This window comes from Phyllopteryx taeniolatus, chromosome 8 (genome assembly GCF_024500385.1).
Source record: "Phyllopteryx taeniolatus isolate TA_2022b chromosome 8, UOR_Ptae_1.2, whole genome shotgun sequence".
Classification (NCBI taxonomy): domain Eukaryota; kingdom Metazoa; phylum Chordata; class Actinopteri; order Syngnathiformes; family Syngnathidae; genus Phyllopteryx; species Phyllopteryx taeniolatus.
Window position 1 is genome coordinate 24701078 of NC_084509.1, and position 17900 is coordinate 24718977.

The 17900-nt window shown below is 41.2% G+C and overlaps 1 protein-coding gene across 1 annotated transcript in view; it reads left to right on the forward strand.

The window, feature by feature from the left end:
- The window catches only part of akap1b (A kinase (PRKA) anchor protein 1b), a 47567-nt gene that overhangs the window by 10271 nt on the left and 19396 nt on the right, over nt 1-17900 (forward strand). Inside the window, exons 2-5 of the mRNA XM_061782955.1 lie at nt 489-1984; nt 13051-13175; nt 17179-17305; nt 17470-17597. Of these exons, the coding sequence (XP_061638939.1) occupies nt 514-1984; nt 13051-13175; nt 17179-17305; nt 17470-17597 (1851 nt within the window). The 5' untranslated portion in view covers nt 489-513. The remainder of the gene's footprint in view (nt 1-488; nt 1985-13050; nt 13176-17178; nt 17306-17469; nt 17598-17900) is intronic.

Genomic DNA, 17900 nt, shown 5'->3' on the forward strand with positions numbered 1-17900 from the left:
AAGTGGTGTTGCTTAATTTTTGGCAGCAAAGTATAGCGGTACTTTCCTAAACCAAGGGGCTACTGGAGATTTCTCTTCATATGCCAAGATTTGCTCTCCTGTTGACTTTCATAGGACATTTGTTCACGTTACGTTTTCTCCTCCCTTCCCTGTCGTGCAACTCTTCTTTCCTGAGCTACAGCAAACACAAAGGCATTTGTCACTTTGTTGTAATGGGAGTAATATCAGCAATAGTCTCGTGGATAGTAGTCTCATTGCTTTTGCACATCAGCATTGTATACATTACTACTTCTATTATCTTGATGGACGTTGCTCTTTCATACTCCCAATCCATTATATTATTTTGTCTTGTTAACCAAACAGGGATATAGATTATAAATGTTGTTTAGGTGAGGCTTTCATCTAACATTTGTTCTAGTTGTAAATTATATCTCTCATTACAAATGAGCTGAATGTCTGTTTTTTTTTGTTTGTTTTTTTTGCCTCAGGTGTAGCTGCTAGTGTCCTGAGGAGATGCCGCTGTTTCGCTCGATTGTGCCCTACACACTGCCTGGAGTTCTTGCACTGATCGGTTGGTGGTGGTACACCTCCCGTAAGAAAGAGCGTCTCATCAGCTATGGCGACCCAGATGGAGGTCCAAATAATGCAACCCTGAGATCGTCTTCAGTGGGTAGCAATGGTGTGGTTGAGAAAGATGCTGTATCCACTACAAATAACACAGAACACCACCTCATCTGCAGACATCCAAAGGCCACTAGAAAAGATGAGGAGCAGGAAAATATCTCCAAAAATCATGATGATACAGAGACAGCATCCTTAATGGGACAGACTCTTAAAAGGGCAGCCGTTGAGACATGTGGAATAAAAGTGGAAGTAGATAAACCCACAGTCTCAACTTTGCCATCATTAAAGCAGGATGAGAGTCTTAATGCGTCACTAAAAGAACGTAGGGATCTGAAAAAAAGCCCAGCAGACATCGATCTAAAGGCAGAACCAATGTCTGCCTTGGAAGTCACTGTCAAAGAGATTGTCTTGCCCTGCCAATCCACCAAAGTTACCCACTCATCCCCCACATCAGTGTGCCTTTCTGATGCAGAGCGCCCTGAGCCAGAGGGGGAAGTTGCAAAGAACCACAGCACTACAATGATACAGGATGATAGTTGTACAGTCATCCCCGGGAAATTGCAGAGAGTGGTCTCATCACAGTTTGAGTCTCGAGATGTAGCTTCACTGCAGGATTTTAATCAACACATTCTAACCAGTACACCTAACACTCTGGTCCTCACTTCCAAAGACCAGATTACATCATTGATGCCACAGGAAATCCAGGTTCACAGCAATTATGGAGAAGAGCAAGATCTGGAAGTTCTGGCAGCTGGACTCATAACTGAGGTCATCTCGTCAGCCACCCAGCGGGTCCTTGGTGGCACCAGCTGCCCGGTTTCTGACAGAAGGCAGCAGTGTCACAACCCTCGATTGTCAAACCACTATCAAACAGGCTGTGATGTAACCCAGAACAAAGAGCAAGTGATGCCCAATAGGTCTTTTACCGCATCGGTATGGAAGTCTCCAGAGGTGAATGAATTAGTACATCAGATAAACAACACACAAAAAGAGCCAATGCCAAAACTGTCTCAGCAAGTAGCAGACAGTGCGCCTCTACTAAACAAACTGAAAGGTGATGAACCAGCAACGCAGGCTGAGGACTCTGCTTGCAGCACCTGCCACTCTGAGGATGGCATTAGCAATGAGAAACATCAAAATAGTCTGTTAGACAGCAAAATGGATGTCTTCCAGATAACAGACTTGTCAGAAAAAGAAGCAACACAACCCCAATCGCTGATTGAGACACCCACAGACGAAATTATTTTTTCTTTGGCGGAAGAAAACTCAGTGGATGCTGTGTGTGGTGTAAAGATGCTTGATGGAATGGACCTAAGGAATGGACCTCAGGGATGTGAAGTGGAAACAGACCAGTCTGGAGGTGAGTTTTGTGACTCTTGATGAAAATGCAATTGGTGGAACCTTTGAAGTCAAACACCATCTATTCCGTGAAGCTTCTGGATGCAGTGTTTTATGTCCATGTAAGATAACGTGAACACCCGTGTTCAAATACCTGTTTTTTGTGATACAAAAAAAGGAGACCAGGATAAATCATTTCAAAGCTTTTCCCACCATTTTAAATTGGTTTATAACCTGTACTGACTTCGATAGCTGCATAAAATACCTTGATCCCGGTACTGTAACAATACTAAAACATCAGTAAAAGCAGTGGAATGAAAACTGACAAAACAATTTCAATTACTTATATATATTCAAAATAGAATAATCTTGAGAAATGTAATAAAGAAATTAGCCCATTTTTAACAAATTTGCTAAAAAACTATTAGATCGATGCCTGCATTATCATGTTACATAACATATCTGCGTGTATAGAATTGTATATCTATATACAGTATATGATATACAGTCAGAAAATTATTAGCCTACCCTTGTTTCTTCAATTTCTTATTTTAATGCCTTGTACCGCTGAAGGTATATTACCTGAAGAATACTTACGCTTAATTGTATGATGAAATGATTTTGTGTATGATAAAGAAAACTATTAAAAATGGCTCTATATCAGCTTTTAAACTCTCATGAGCTATTTTCCTTGTCATTAAATTTATCCAAACAAATGTACCTTTAGTTGTACCAGGCATTAAAAACGAACAAGAAACAAAAGAAACGAGGGTGATCTATTCCCCACCATAACTATATTAATCTATTTCTAGATACTTGCACGTGTGAAGCTTTTAGGACACAGTATTATTGCATTTGACTGCATTTGATTTCCTCCATTGTAAACATTTGTACCCGCTCAGTTGCTGCTGTTACTGTTGTTCATTGCATACGGAGCCACAGACACACGCGCGCACACAGGCTGTTTTAGTATATGTGACAGCAAGCGCGTGTCGGTTTCATATGTCGTCTTCATATGTCTGAGCTATGCTCCGTTACCAAAGGAACACCATACCTTCATGGTGACTGTTTTCTTTAACGTTCGGTCAGTGTTGGCACAAAACCTTGAGGCGTCTTTATGTAAGCAAGTAAAGTGCTACGGAAAGCCTTCTAGAACATCTGAGATTTATTTGGGGTTAACCAGAGGCACTTTAGATTTTGGCAGGTGTGGACTGAGTCCCATTTAACTTAAGTTTGAATATGATTAGTTCATTTTAAACACAGCCACATCCCCCGTTTTAAGAGAATGTGTGCACATGTGCAACCACATTCTCTATAGTTTATTTTTACTTCCCGTCTTAAAGATTTTTCTTTTTTTTTTACAGGTTTTTTACAGGTTATAGGTCATATTTAATAGTGAAAAAATGTTCTGAAATGACAATCTATGTTTTTTTAATATATATATATACAAGAACCTGGCATTTGAACAAGGCTGTGTAAACTTTTTATAACACTATATGGCATACATACATGTACTGTATATTGATATAAAGATACATCTTTCGCTAAAGGAAGGGAAAGGGGAGGAGGACTACAGTTCAAAGAAGTAGTCTTCTTCTATAACAGGGAAATTCTGATTAAGGTGTTTTTTCTTGTGGCGGTTTTTGTAATTCATTGGTTGATTTGGGCACAATAAACCGATCCAGAGAAACTTGTCTTTTTCTGAATAGAAAAAGATCCAAAAGTGGGGCATTACATGCACCCATCCATCCATTTTCTACCGCTTATCCGAGGTCGGGTCGCGGGGGGCAGTAGCTTTAGCAGGGACGCCCAGACTTCCCTCTCCCCAGCCGCTTCATCCAGCTCTTCCGGGGGGATCCTGAGGCGTTGCCAGGTCAGCCGAAGGACGTAGTCTGTCCAGCGTGTCCTGGGTCGTCCCCGGAGTCTCCTCCCGGTGGGACGTGCCTGGAACACCTCACCAGGGAGGCGTCCTAATCAGAATCCCCAGCCACCTCAAATGGCTCCTCGATGTGGAGGAGCAGCGACTCTACTCTGAGATCCTCCCGGATGGCCGAGCTTCTCACCCTATCTCTAAGGGAGAGCCCGGACACCCTGCGGAGGAAACTAATTTCGGCCGCTTGTATCCGGGATCTTGTTCTTTCGGTCACGACCCACAGCTCGTGACCATAGGTGAGGGTAGGACCATAGATCGACTGGTAAATCGAGAGCTTCGCCTTTCTCCTTCTTTACCACAACGGACCGATACAAAGTCCGCATCACTGCAGACGCTGCACCGATCCGCCTGTCGATCTCCCGTTCCATTCTTCCCTCACTCGTGAACAAGACCCCGAGATACTTGAACTCCTCCACTTGGGCCAGGATCGCATCCCCGACCTGGAGAGGGCACGCCACCCTTTTCCGACTGAGGACCATGGTCTCAGATTTGGAGGTGCTGATTCTCATCCCAGCCGCTTCACACTCTGCTGCGAACTGCTCCAGTGAGAGTTCAAGATCACGGCTTAATGAAGCCAACAGAACCACATCATCTGCAAAAAGCAGAGATGCAATACTGAAGCCACCAAACCGGACCCCCTCTACGCCTCGGCTCCGCCTTGAAATTCTGTAATTCAAAATCTGTGACAAAGGGCAGCCTTGGTGGAGCCCAACCCTCACCGGGAACGAGTCTAACTTACTGCCGGATATGCGGACCAAACTCTGACTCCGGTCGTACAGGGACCGAACAGCCCGTATCAGGTGGTTCGGTACCCCATACTCCCGAAGCACCCTCCACAGGGACACGGTCCCCGAGGGACACGGTCGTACGCCTTCTCCAAGTCCACAAAACACATGTAGACTGGTTGGGCGAAGTCCCATGCACCCTTGAGGACCCTGCCGAGGGTGTAGAGCTGGTCCACTGTTCCACGGCCAGGACGAAAACCACACTGCTCCTCCTGAATCTGAGATTTGACTTCCCGACGGACCCTCCTCTCCCGCACCCTTGAATAGACCTTACTAGGGAGGCTGAGGAGTGTGATCCCCCTGTAGTTGGAACACACCCTCCGGCCCCCCTAGGAATCGGGCAGAGTACGCTCGATTCAGAGTAACCATGCACCTAGCACAACTGGTAACTATTCACCAAAGTTAATATTCGATTCGTATCTCAATTTCTGACCCACGGTTAGAAGCACAATTCGATTTTATTAAATAATATAAAGTCAATAACTATTTATAAAGAGATTAATATAATACTCATACATTTCTAATAGGTTTATTATTTTTATGAATGTATTGTGTACATTTATATTGTGCTGTTGTATTATATTATGTATTTATAACAATATATTTAGAATGATTTATTAATAATACAGGTTCATCTCAATGAATTAAAATAGTTCAGTTCAAAAAGTGAAACTCCGAGACGGACAGCAGACTCAGTAAAATATTTCATGATTTCTTTTATGGATGTATAATTTTGATTATATTTTAGAGTAAACAAAAACTCCCAATTCACTCTCTCTAGAAACTAGAATATTACAGAATCAAGAAACAATGAAAATTATTTTTAATGTAGAAATTAGGTAGGAATTTTCTCAGGTTTTGAAAGGTCCCGTCCCACCAGAATAAAAAAATTTCCCACGCTGTTTTATGCATATTGTTGGCCAAAATGAGTCTGTGACATGGTTTAAGGTTGACATCTATGCACGTTGACCTTTTGAATGCAAAGGCCTTTGAACACCAAGACCTATTGTAAACAACAGGATTTGAAATCGCTAACAGTCTGACGTAGGTTAGGCAATTACACTTATGAATTATACCTGACCACTTTGCGGCCGTGACCCGCCATATCAACTCTGTTGAATGGCAATGCGGCATTTCCCGGGTTTTAAGCCTCAGCTGCTCCAGAGCCATAAAAATACACTCTTTAAAGTATAGGCCTACATATGTTGTTGAATGTGTGTTCCGTGTGCATCTATCTCACTCTCAAGATCAAACTTGTGGAATTTACACTCCTAAACCACAAGATGGCGCCAAAGACCAGGTCATTATTTTTCTTGCACAGGCTTTCAGCAGATTACTTCACACGGCTATGATTTCACACATTTTATGCCACAAAAATATGTTTGAGAGTTGGGATTGTTATACGAGGTGCATTTGTGTGTGTGTGCGTGCGTTTTACATGTCTGTGTGCGTTTGTTTGTGGTTGCGGGTGTCTGCGTGCGTGCGTTTGTGTATGTTTGTGTGTGCGCGTTCAACGGGACCATGCTGACAAAACGTGGGGTTTTTATGTAGCAAGTTTTATTTCCCCAAAATGCTTGCTTACAAAATCTTCACGCGCAGATATGAATATATTCTGTGTCTGTGTTCCTGCGAAATTCAACATTGCTGGTCTAAGCTCTTCTGCAAATTCAACTGTTATTATTCAAATTCCTGGACTTCCACTGGTCGAGCGATGAGCTTTCATGAACTCACGTTATGCAGTGTGTATTCGTACGTGTGTGCGCACGCGTAGATCAAAGGAGGCTTTGCCCCACATTCAAAAATGTTTTAATTTCTGCTTCCATTGGTCTGTTTTGAATTTCTCCACTCATATTTGTTGGGGCCTTCAGAGCCAACAAAAGGTCAATTTGGTGAGCTCACTTTCACACCAGCAGCCATGGAGCGAACATTCTCAGTAGAAGATGCACGTCAAGCTCTACTGCAAGAAGAGGAAACGTTTCCCCTTGAATACTCTTCAGAAACCTCAGAGGACACCTCCGATGAGGACTTTACCTTGCAGCATTGCAGCTCAGAAGAGGACGACGGAGAGGAGCAGGAGGGTCACCACATGGCGCTCGAAGAATGGGCAAATCCTGTGGTCTCCCTCAAATGAGTTGGTCAAGCTTTTGGCCCCCTCCCATTCCGACCCCCGGCCCAACGCAGTATGCAATCGCCAGGATCAGCAGCCCTGAGACTGCATTGAACCCTTTCTTCAACAAGGAAAGTTTGAAGCACATCGAGGAAATGACCAACCTGGGTCAGTCTGGATGAGGAAGAGCTGCGGGCCTACCTGTGGCTGCTGATCCTGGCGGGTATGTATAAATCAAAGCATGAGGCTACCGTAAGGGGGAAGGAAACCGGATGTGCCTTTTCTTCCACGATTGACATTTCATGCTACAACGCGTTTGTGTTGTTCACTGTCGTGGACCCTGCTTGGAACCAGCAAAAGCTGTACAAGCGACGACTATTCCTCGGAGATGTAGGCAAGGTCTCTGATTTCGCCTGCAATAGCTAAAAGAAGCCATCGCTCCAGAGGACCTTCTGCCTACTGTATGGTCCAGCAACCCCGCCATGAGGAGGACCAGCCCAAGGCCAGGACCCACAGCCAAGCGAAAGCAATGCAGCACCACGTCTAATGCAGGCAGCAAGCACAATTAGTATCATGTAAGGTGGTGTGTCAAATGGCAAAAAAAAAAAAACACACCATAGCAGAGGACCTGATGGTGTCTGTCATGCTGGATGACACAAGTGCTGCAAAAATCAAAACTATCCCTCTGTCCAACGATACTGTCGCTAGACATATAAATGACATTGCAATTTGCCCACGATCTTAAAGAACAGCTGGTAGACAAACTAAAAAACAAACGTTTTGCCTTATAATTTGATGAAGCAACTGACAGCAATTGAGAATGGGCTAACGTGGGAGAACTTGCAGTGATGGTGCACAGACCATGGTGGGGATGAGAAAAGGACTTTTGGGCTCTCATCAAGAAGGCCTGGCCTAATACTGACTGGACACACTGTTATACACAGAGAAGCACTGGCATCAAGGCAGCTTTCCTCTGAATTGAGCGGGGTTATGACTGATGGTGCAGGTGTCGTCAATTTCATGAAGACCAAATGACATTTTGATTTTTTTTCTTTATTAGTTCAGCGTGTGGGCGCTGTTCCGACCCCCACAGCATTGACAGCTGCACATTTCATTTATTCTGTGACCGTGCTCTGATCTCAAAACATATTTCTCCATTAAAAGGATTGGAAATACAATGAATCTGTTCCAGTGCCCCAAAGGACACCACCATTTTTTAAAAGATTTTTAAAAAAGACAAGTGGAAGTATATTTTAAAATATGGCCATAAAGACATAACCGAAGAGAATGTAAAGATGAAAGCTGATTTTATGAAGTGTAATCAAGCCAAACGTCTCACGCATGCAAACACAAACTGAAGTTTCATTTGCTCTCCCTCCCTCCCTACTCTCGCTTGACCCCTACCCTCTCCTACTCCTCTAGCAGGAAGTGTCTGTATCTCGGCGATTGAAAAACGTTTGTTTTACACCCTTTATTGAAAAACAAACAAAAAAAATGCACTCAACAGTACGGCATTGTGTACAAACACACAGTAACAACATGTGCCCCCCACATACCATTCAGTTCTTTATCCATCCATCCGTTTTCCGTGCCACTTATCCTCACTAGGGTCATGGGCGTGCTGGCGTCTATCTCAACTGACTCTGGGCGAGAAGCAGGGTACACCCTGAACTGGTCGTCAGCCAATCGCAGCATTCAGTTCTTATTTAGTAATGTTTTTGCCTGCCGATCGATCTGCTCTGAGTGATTCCTCAATATCAAATGCTCGGGTCTATTGTGAACATAAGAGCTCCGGCGAGCTCTTATTTACAGCTTTAAATTGTTTTAAACTGGTGGTGTTGCATTTTATTTTTGTGTGATGTTAATTGTTGGCCCGTGTGCCTGTAGTGTTTTCATTCATATGCTTGAAGGAGGCTGTGGTTGTTTCAAATACACGTGTTATTCTCTTTGTCTTATAGTTTAGTTTTCAAGTAAACTCCAACTGGTGGTGGCATATGGGTATTCTTCTTCTTTTTGTAAAATCGTATCTTCGTGAGACTGGCTTCTCTGCTATTGCTGCACTAAAGAGCAAGTACAGGTCCTAGCTAAACATTGAACAGGAGTTGACAGTTGCAGTATCATGCTTCAAACCCCGCTACGAAAAGCTGTGCATTGCAAAACGTGCTCATTGTAGCCATTAATCCTAACTTCCTTATTTTGATTAAAAATAAAAAAATCGACAGTTTTATTCTTTTGTTTTGTAGGTTAAAGTGTTATGTATTGTGCTCCCGAGTTAATGTTGCTGATCAATTTATGTATTATATGGATTAACTCATTTTATTTTTCAGAATGAAATTCAATTACTCAATTACTCGGTCCAAATTGTTTTTATGCTGTATTCTAAATAAGGATTTCTTTTTTTAATTGCAAATGTTTGCACTTTAAATCTTTTCTGTTACAGACTAAAAAGAAATGTTAATAGCTATGCTTTGAAAATTTGTATTTCTTTTTTTGTTTTCTTTGTTAATAAGGGTGCAGTGTTATGCAAAGGTGTACTTGTAACAATTTTAAAGACAATTGGTACTATATATAGACCCTTTCCAAAAAGTTTGAATATCATGGAAAGGTTTTACGTAATTCCATTCAAAAAGTTAGACTTTCATAGATTGATTCAGGGTCAACAATTTAAACAATTTAATTTGTTTATTTTTACATAATTTGGGCTTCTAGCTCATAAAACGCATGAAATCAGGAATTCAAAAAATTTTAATACTGTGAAGAAATCGGCCCAAATTACGCAGGCCATAAATGTTTTAAATGGAATGTCACACACTAATCATCTACTAAACTCAAAGCACCTGCACAGGTTTCCCCAGGTGTCAGCAAATTGCTTCAGGTTGGTTCAATTGTCCGAGTTGGGTTCAATATGGGGAAGAATGCAGACTTGACAACTGGCCAGAAGACCATCATTGATACCCTCCATTGGATGGGTAAGCCACAAAGGTTCGTAGCTAAGGAGGCTGGCTGTTCACAGTGGTGTGTCCAAGCATATCAATGGAAAGTCCAGTGGAAGGCCAAAATGTGGCAGGAGAAAATGTACCAGGAAAAGATCGTGGGCTTCAGCAGATTATCAAACAGAGAAGATCCAAGAATCTAGCAGAGATCCAGAAAGAGTGGAAGGAGGCGGGAGTCACAGCTTCAAAAACCACCAAATTCAGACTCACCTGGGAGATGGGCTTCAACTGTCTGGTTCCTCAAATCACGCTGCTTCTGAGCCTGAGCCAAGGTAGGAAGTGTCTCAACTAGGCCAAGGAGAAGGACTGGACTGTTGCGCAGTGGTTCGAGGTCCTCTTTTCCGATGAAATTAAAGCGTGCCTTTTCATTTGAATCAAAGAACAGAATCCAAGCTGCTTGAGGTCCAGTGTGAAATATCCACAGTCAGTCATGATTTGGGGTGCAATGTCCAGTGCAGGTGTTGGTAAACTCTGCTTTCTTAAATCCAAGGTCACCGCACCACTCTACCAGAATGTTTTAGAGGACTTCATGATTCCTTCTGCTGAGGATCTGTAATGAGATGCAGATTTAATCTTCCAGCAGGACCTGGCCCCTGCTCATATTGCCAGAAGCACCAAAACCTGCTTTGACGCCCATACCAGTACAGTGCTTGACAGGCCAGCCAACACGCCGGATCTAAACCCCATTTAGAATCTATGGGGTATTATCAAGAGGAAAATGAGAGGTACCAGACCCAAAAACAAAGAAGAACTGACAGAAAGCACCAAGGAAATCCTGGCTTCCATAACTCCCAGGAAATGCCACAGGCTGATTGCCTCAATGCCACAGTGCATCGAGGCAGTGATTAAAGCAAAGGGATTCCCAACCAAGTATTGAAGATTAACATATCGTTTTGAAAGTACCATATTTTGATTGATTTTAATGTGACCCTAATTTCTTTTTTTTTTTTTTTTTTTCCCCCTACAAAAATGGAGAAATAAATTATTTCTTCACAGTAGTCTAATTTTTTTGAATTCCTGATTTTGTGGGTTTTTATGAGCTGGAATTATGTAAAAAGAAACAAATACTTGAAATTGTTTAAATTGTGGGCCCTGAATCTATAATCTATGAAAGTTGAACTTTTTGAATGGAATTATGGAAATAAACCTTTCCATGATGTTCAATTATTATTATTTTATTAATGCTGTGGTATGGACCAGTCAGACCTAAGCTGTTTCCATATTTACATTAGCGAAGACGAGTGAGCCAATCAGTGCAAATCTCATTTACATGTCCCAAACGTCAGGTGGAAAAGACCAACTAGTATAGTTTGAAAAAATAAATTTTTGACATTTCCAACCAAAATGATCATGCAAACCAGATAAAAAGACATCAAGGATTATCAACATTAAATGTAAAAAAAGTGATGGAAGGGGACATTTAATGAATCTATATAATCAATGAGTACTGAAATAGTGACTTTTCTACCGTATCCTAATTTGTCCGCAATTTCAGATTAGTCATACGAGCCATGTTTCTTCCTCTCTCCTCATGTAGTTGAATGGAATTGGCATTAGCGGTGGTCATAGTGCTCAATCCAGCCATCTTGGCTGCAGCAGCCAATCATATTGCAGCGGGGCGTGTACTGCTTAGAACAATGGAATTGATTAAAAACACGTCTCTGCACACTGCCTGTGCTCGATTTGGATGACTTTACAAAAAAAAAAAAAGCTAATCAAACTGGTAACGGCTCTGCCTCGTGTCATTGTGACTAGAATCCTGCTTGCAGCCTGATATGATTTCAGTACATTAATTTTTTTTCTGCATGTCTGAAAATCCTTAGGGTGCCTTTTGGCAAACTCCAAGCGGTCTGCCATGTGCCTTTTACTGAGAAGTGGATTCTGTCTGGCCACTCTACCATAAAGGCCTGATTGGTGGGGTCTTAGCAATGGTGGACCTTCTGGATGATTCTCCTATCTCCGCAAGGGAACAGTGGAGCTCCGCCTTAGTGACCATAGGGTTCTTGTTCACCTCTCTGACCAAGGCCATTCTTCCCCGGTCTACAGACAATTCCTTAGACTTCATTGCTTGTTTTCTGTTTATGTAGATTTTTTTTTAAACTATACCGAAATCAGAATTGGAATGTCTTAGCAAAAAGTGTAAAGTGTGAAAGGGTGTGAATACTTTCTGGTGGCACTGGATGTTTATATGTGTATGCATAAAATGAATGCATGGATTATGTATCAGATCGGGACTCTGTATCGGAAGATACTTAAACTCGGATGCAAAAAAAAATGTCATCGGGACATCCTTAATATAGACTCGGGAAGAAGTTAAGACCTCCACACACAACAGTGGACTAACAGGCTGTCTGTGTGTCATTGCCATGGAGATGGTAATACGTGTGCTGACCCAACCAAAGCTCATACAACACGTGGTTTTCATGACGACATGCCTCATCAGCACATACAAAATGATATAGTCAATGATGCACTAACATAGTTTAAGGGCTTCCGATTTAGGGCCACTGCCATATCTACTTTGAGCACCACTATCTCTATTGGCTTCCACTTTAGGAAGGTTAACAAGCTACTTACTAAGTTTTTACTAGTACAACAAAGGTTTGAGCCAGGATAGACAATCTACGGGGAAAAGGTTAGGGAGTGGAAATTGGGCATAAGTACAGTACTGATCTGCCCCAATTTGTGGTACCTTTTCCACTCAGGTCTTGACCAACCTGCTATTTTGAGGATTTTAAAAAAAAATCATGACTAACAAAGTATATGCATGAAAATGAATTATTTTTTTTCCATCTAAATGACGATGTAAATGCAGAAAGCGAGGGTAGCTCACGCGAAAGTCAAAATGTAACACGGTAGGACTAGTGTAGTGACCTTGGTGCGCAACAGGAAATGTTTTTACCTGCAGTCAGCGTTTCAAATTCACCTTGCCAAATGAAAATTATTAATCATGCTCATATTGGTTTGTAGCAACACCATCACCCTTATCGGCATGTTGAGTTTTTTTTAACGTTCTTTAAGGATAAAAGTAAAAAAAAAATTGTTTTGAAAATAACTGTAGTTAGTTCTATGTCACTACAAATGTTCATACTACGGAAGAAACTGTAAATCCATGTTTTCTTTTTTATTATTTCAAGTGTGAAGTGCATGTGAACACAGAGCTGATTATTATAATCAGATTATGTTCTTGGAATTTTATGATCTTGTTAACTGGTTTAAGGTAAGTGTATGCTGCTGAAAACAGTGATGACTGTACCTGTCTGTGTCTAGGCTCTGATGTGAACAGTATGGACTCAGTGGACAGTGGCTGCACTATGGGCACTAGAGAAAGTCATAGCAACCATGCGTCTTCCTCAAGCTCGGAGCTTGTCATCTGGGAGATTGAAGTGCCAAAGGTGAGGCATTACAAGTCCCCATGTACATTACTTAAGGCACATTTAACAATTTTTTTGTGTGCAAATTCAGTTCAAGAGCTTGCCAACTAGTCACAAATATTGCTTTAAAAATGAGGGCACACTCAGAGCAGGCATTCTGTGCTGCGCTTCGGACCACTGACACCTCAAGTTCAAGTATGTGTAGTCAAATTCGGACTCGATACACACCCGTGCATAATTGATTATACACGGCCGCCCGTTATGTAATCAACGTGATCGCCTCTCCCGCTAATTATTCATGATGACTGCCCCTTTAGATAATAGAAATGGAAAGAGTTGAACTAACGCAGAAAGTCCAAGTCTCGCCCAGGCATCATAAAATTAATGTAATTATTCTTCCCAGCAATTATTAATGATAAACACCTCCAGGCCCAATAGAAATACAGTGGGTATGGAAAGTATTCAGAACCCCTTAAATGTTTGTTATATTGCAGCCATTTGCTAAAATCATTTGTTCATTTTTTCCCCTCATTAATTTACATACAGCACCCCGTATTGACTTGTTGACGGAATTGTTGAAATTTTTGCAGATTTCTTCAAAAAGAAAAACTGATGACACAGCCATAAGTATTCAGACCCTTTGCTTGGTATTTAGTAGAAGCAGCCTATTGAGCTAATACAGCCATGAGTCTTTTTGGGAATGATGCATGATGATGTTTTTCACACCTGCATTTGGGGATCCTCTGCCATTCCTCCTTGCAGAGCCAATCCAGTTCTGTCAAGTTGAATGGTGAACGTTGGTGGACAGGCATGTTCAGGTCTCTCCAGAGATGCTCAACTGGGTTTAAGTCAGGGCTCTAGCTGGGTCATTCAAGAACAGTCACAGAGTTGTTCTGAAGCCATTATTTTAGCTGAAAACTTAGGGTCATTGTGTTGTTGGAAGGTGAGCCTTCGGCCCAGTCTGAAATCCTGAGCACTCTGGACAAGGTTTTCGTCCAGGATATCCCTGTACTTGGCCGCATTCATCTTTGCTTCGATTGCAACCAGTTGTCTTGTCCCTGCAGCTGAAAAACACCCCCACAGCATGATGCTGCCACGACCATGCTTCACTGTTGGGACTGTATTGGCCAGGTGATGAGCAGTGCCTGGTTTTCTCCACACATACCGCTTAGAATTAAGGCCAAAAAGTTCTATCTTGGTCTCATCAGACAAGAGAATCTTATTCCATTGATATGCTTGGACACAGGACTCTGTGAACAGCCAGCCTACTTGGGTATGAACATTTGTGGCTTACCCATCCTATGAAGGGTATCAATGATGGTCTTCTGGCCAATTGTCAAGTCTGCAGTCTTCCCCATATTGAAACCAACTGAGACAATTGAACCAAACTGAAGCAATTTGCTGACACCTGGGGAAACTTGTGCAGGTGCTTTGATTTTAGTAGATGATTAGTCTGTAGCACTCAGTTTAAAACATTTATGGCCTGTAAAATTTGGGCGGATTTCTTCAAAGTGATGTTTAATTTTTTCCTCAATTTCATTTTCTAATTTTAGTTCGTTTTTTTTTTTGTACGAAGAGTATGATATGATTTGACCTCTCATTACAGACAGTTTCCCGCAGCAGAGATGGGGATTGGGGAGAAAAGAATCGTTCCATTCTTTCCTGACAAAAGAATCAAAGTCCGGGTTCTTCAATAGGGACGTGTTAAAGCGCCATGTTGGTGGGGGTCCCAGATTTGACTAAATTTTTAAGTTGAAAGAAATTAGTGCATGGTCACTGATGATGATTGCATGTATTTTAGAGGTAATTCTTTTGAGCTGCCAAATTGTTTGAGAGAAAAAAACAAATCTACTCTTGAGAAAGAGCGGTGAACCGACAAGAAAAATGTGTATTCGCTTTTGTTTGTTTTTTTTTAGCCTCCCTATGTCAACAAGTCCAAAGTCGTCCCTACACTGTTGTAATATATTGTAGCATTGCGGCTGATTGTTATTTTTTAGATTTTGAGCGATCCATAGGGGGATTTAGCGTAAGGTTAAAGTCGCCTCCCATGATAATTGGCTGACAAGCAAGTGTGAAAAGAGCGTGTGAAAAAAGGCTGCCACATCTTTATTAGGAACGTATACATTGACAATTGTGTCTAGATGTTAAATATTGTAACCTTTATAATTATGTATCGGCCTTCTGGATCCGCTACTGTACTATTTATTATAAAAAGTAGTCTTTTATGAACTAGTATTGAGACTCCTTTTTTGTCTGTTATAAAGAAAAAGGCTGAGATTGCCTGAGTGAAATTAGTCCTCCTCCTATTCCAAAGTCACTTTTAACCAAGTAGGAGGTCCATGGTGAGTACATCAATCAGCTTGCCATTCATTCATTGTACAGCTGCTGTACATCGCAAATCGGACATGCACAGCTCTGGGTGGATGCAATGGAACACTGTACACTTAGTACTTTATCATATTTAGTAAACCATAAAAAGATAGTTTAATAGTTAAGGAAGAAGTGGGGTTCTAAAGACAGGACTTGGGCAAGGATAACTGCATCTTTTGCACAATTGTAAAAAAAAAAAAAATGTACCGGCATTACCAGATAACTAGCAACCCTTTATTGCTCAGTGACTGTTTTTTGTCAATGTCTTTATGTCTCCAAAGTGTTCTCTGTCAATTGACTGTCTGTTGTCGTACTAGAGCGGCTCCAATTACCGGAGACAAATTCCTTGTGTGTTTTTTGGACATACTTTGAAAATAAAGATGATTCTGATAAAAGAGTCTCGCTGACACCATGGGGTTAGGCGGGTCATCCGATATAGCCGATTGTCCGTTACATTGAAACACTTTTTTTTTGTGGCCAAATGCACCCATATTACTGTACAGTACGAAATTGTTTTGTAGATATTTTTTTTCATGCCCTAAAACACCCAGTAGATTACAAAGTTATTGTAAATAAGTATTTGAAAAAAGCTTAAATGTTTTAAAGTTTCACATTTTATCAAAACTTACCATGCCAGTGTGCTTTGTCATGGATACATTGTTGAGGTACAGTACTCATCGTAGGCAAGTCGCTTTCATGAGCTGCGAGGAATTTGTGTGCTTCCTCGTTCCAAATCTGTTGCCAAAGGCGAACGGCTTGACATAAAAATAGCGTGTTCCAGACTCCAGCGACCAAAAAAAGTGCTTCAATGTAACGTAATCTGCTATATCGGACAGCCCTATTAGTCCGTTCTCTCGAGGTTCCACTCTATTTGTTGTTACAATCAGGGTTCCCTTTAATCTATAATTTTTTTTTACGGTCATTGGGCAAACAATCCGGAATTTTTTTTCATAAACTAATGCACCCGCTAACATACATGCAGTTTTCTAATGTTGTCACTTGCGATAACAATTGAACTGGTAGTGTTTATAAGAGGGATATTTCTGTTTTGCAAATGTTCATTTCACCCGTGTAAACATTGTCAAACAACATTCATCAGTAAAATGCAGTTTAGCAGCTCTCAGACTCTCACTTTCGAGTTAACTAAAGGGCTCTGTTCCACATTGCGATAAATCCCAAATTAAAACTCAATCTTTTAACCATTCTATTGTGTATGTACTCCTTCATGTTGTTTTTATTTACTGGCAGTTGGCAGACAACTTAACATAAATGCAGTTTTCTAATGTTGTCACTTGCGATAATTGAATCAGAATCATCTTTATTTGCCAAGTATGTCCAAAAAAATAAACAATTAAAAAAAAACAAGGAATTTGTCTCCGGTAGTTGGAGCCGCTCTAGTACAACAACAGACAGTCAATTGACAGAGAACACTTTTGAGACATAAAGACATTGACAAAAAACAGTCACTGGTAGTGTTTATATGAGGGATATTTCTGTTTTGCAAATTTTCATTTCACCCGTGCATGTGATAATTTCCTTCTGACCATTGATGCACACTTCTGAAAGGACTTTCTCTTGATAAAGCACTTGTCAGATTACAAAGTTCATACAAAATGTGGATGATGTGCATTCTTTGGTTGTCTTTCGGTTTCAGCTTCTTGTTGGGCGATTAATTGGAAAGCAAGGAAGATACGTGAGTTTTCTGAAGCAGACCTCTGGTGCAAAGATATATATCTCAACCCTGCCCTACACACAGGAGTTCCAAATTTGTCACATAGAAGGTGAGTTGTCGGACAGTTTCCTCCTTTTCCATAGAATCTTGTTTTGACAATGGAATTGACTAGCCAGAGGAATCTGGCTAACAATAAAAAGCACTTGCTTTTTATCGTTTTATTACTGTAGGTGTCGACTGTTGAAAGTTTAACCACGTTTGATATCTGCACAGGTATGCAACAACAAGTTGACAAAGCCCTGTCTCTGATTGGAAAGAAGTTTAAAGATATGGATTTGACCAACCTTTATGCACCTCCGCCACCCCCCCTCACATTGCCATCACTCCCCATGACGTCATGGGTAAGGGAGAATCTTTGGGTTCCTACATTGCATAGTCTCTGTGGACATGACCGTCTTGGTGAGACGATTCTGTAAAATAAATTGTTTAAAAGGATAAAATAAATTGAAATACCGTGGTGCCTTTATACGTGTTTAATTTGTTTCTAGACCACGCTCGTAACTCAAAACACTCTCAAATCATCTTTCCCCATTTAAATGAATGGAAATGCCATGAATCCATTCAAGCTTCCCTCCCCCCAAAAATGCACTCCATAATATACAAAAACACACACTGTAATGTCAACAATAGAATCAACAATTAAC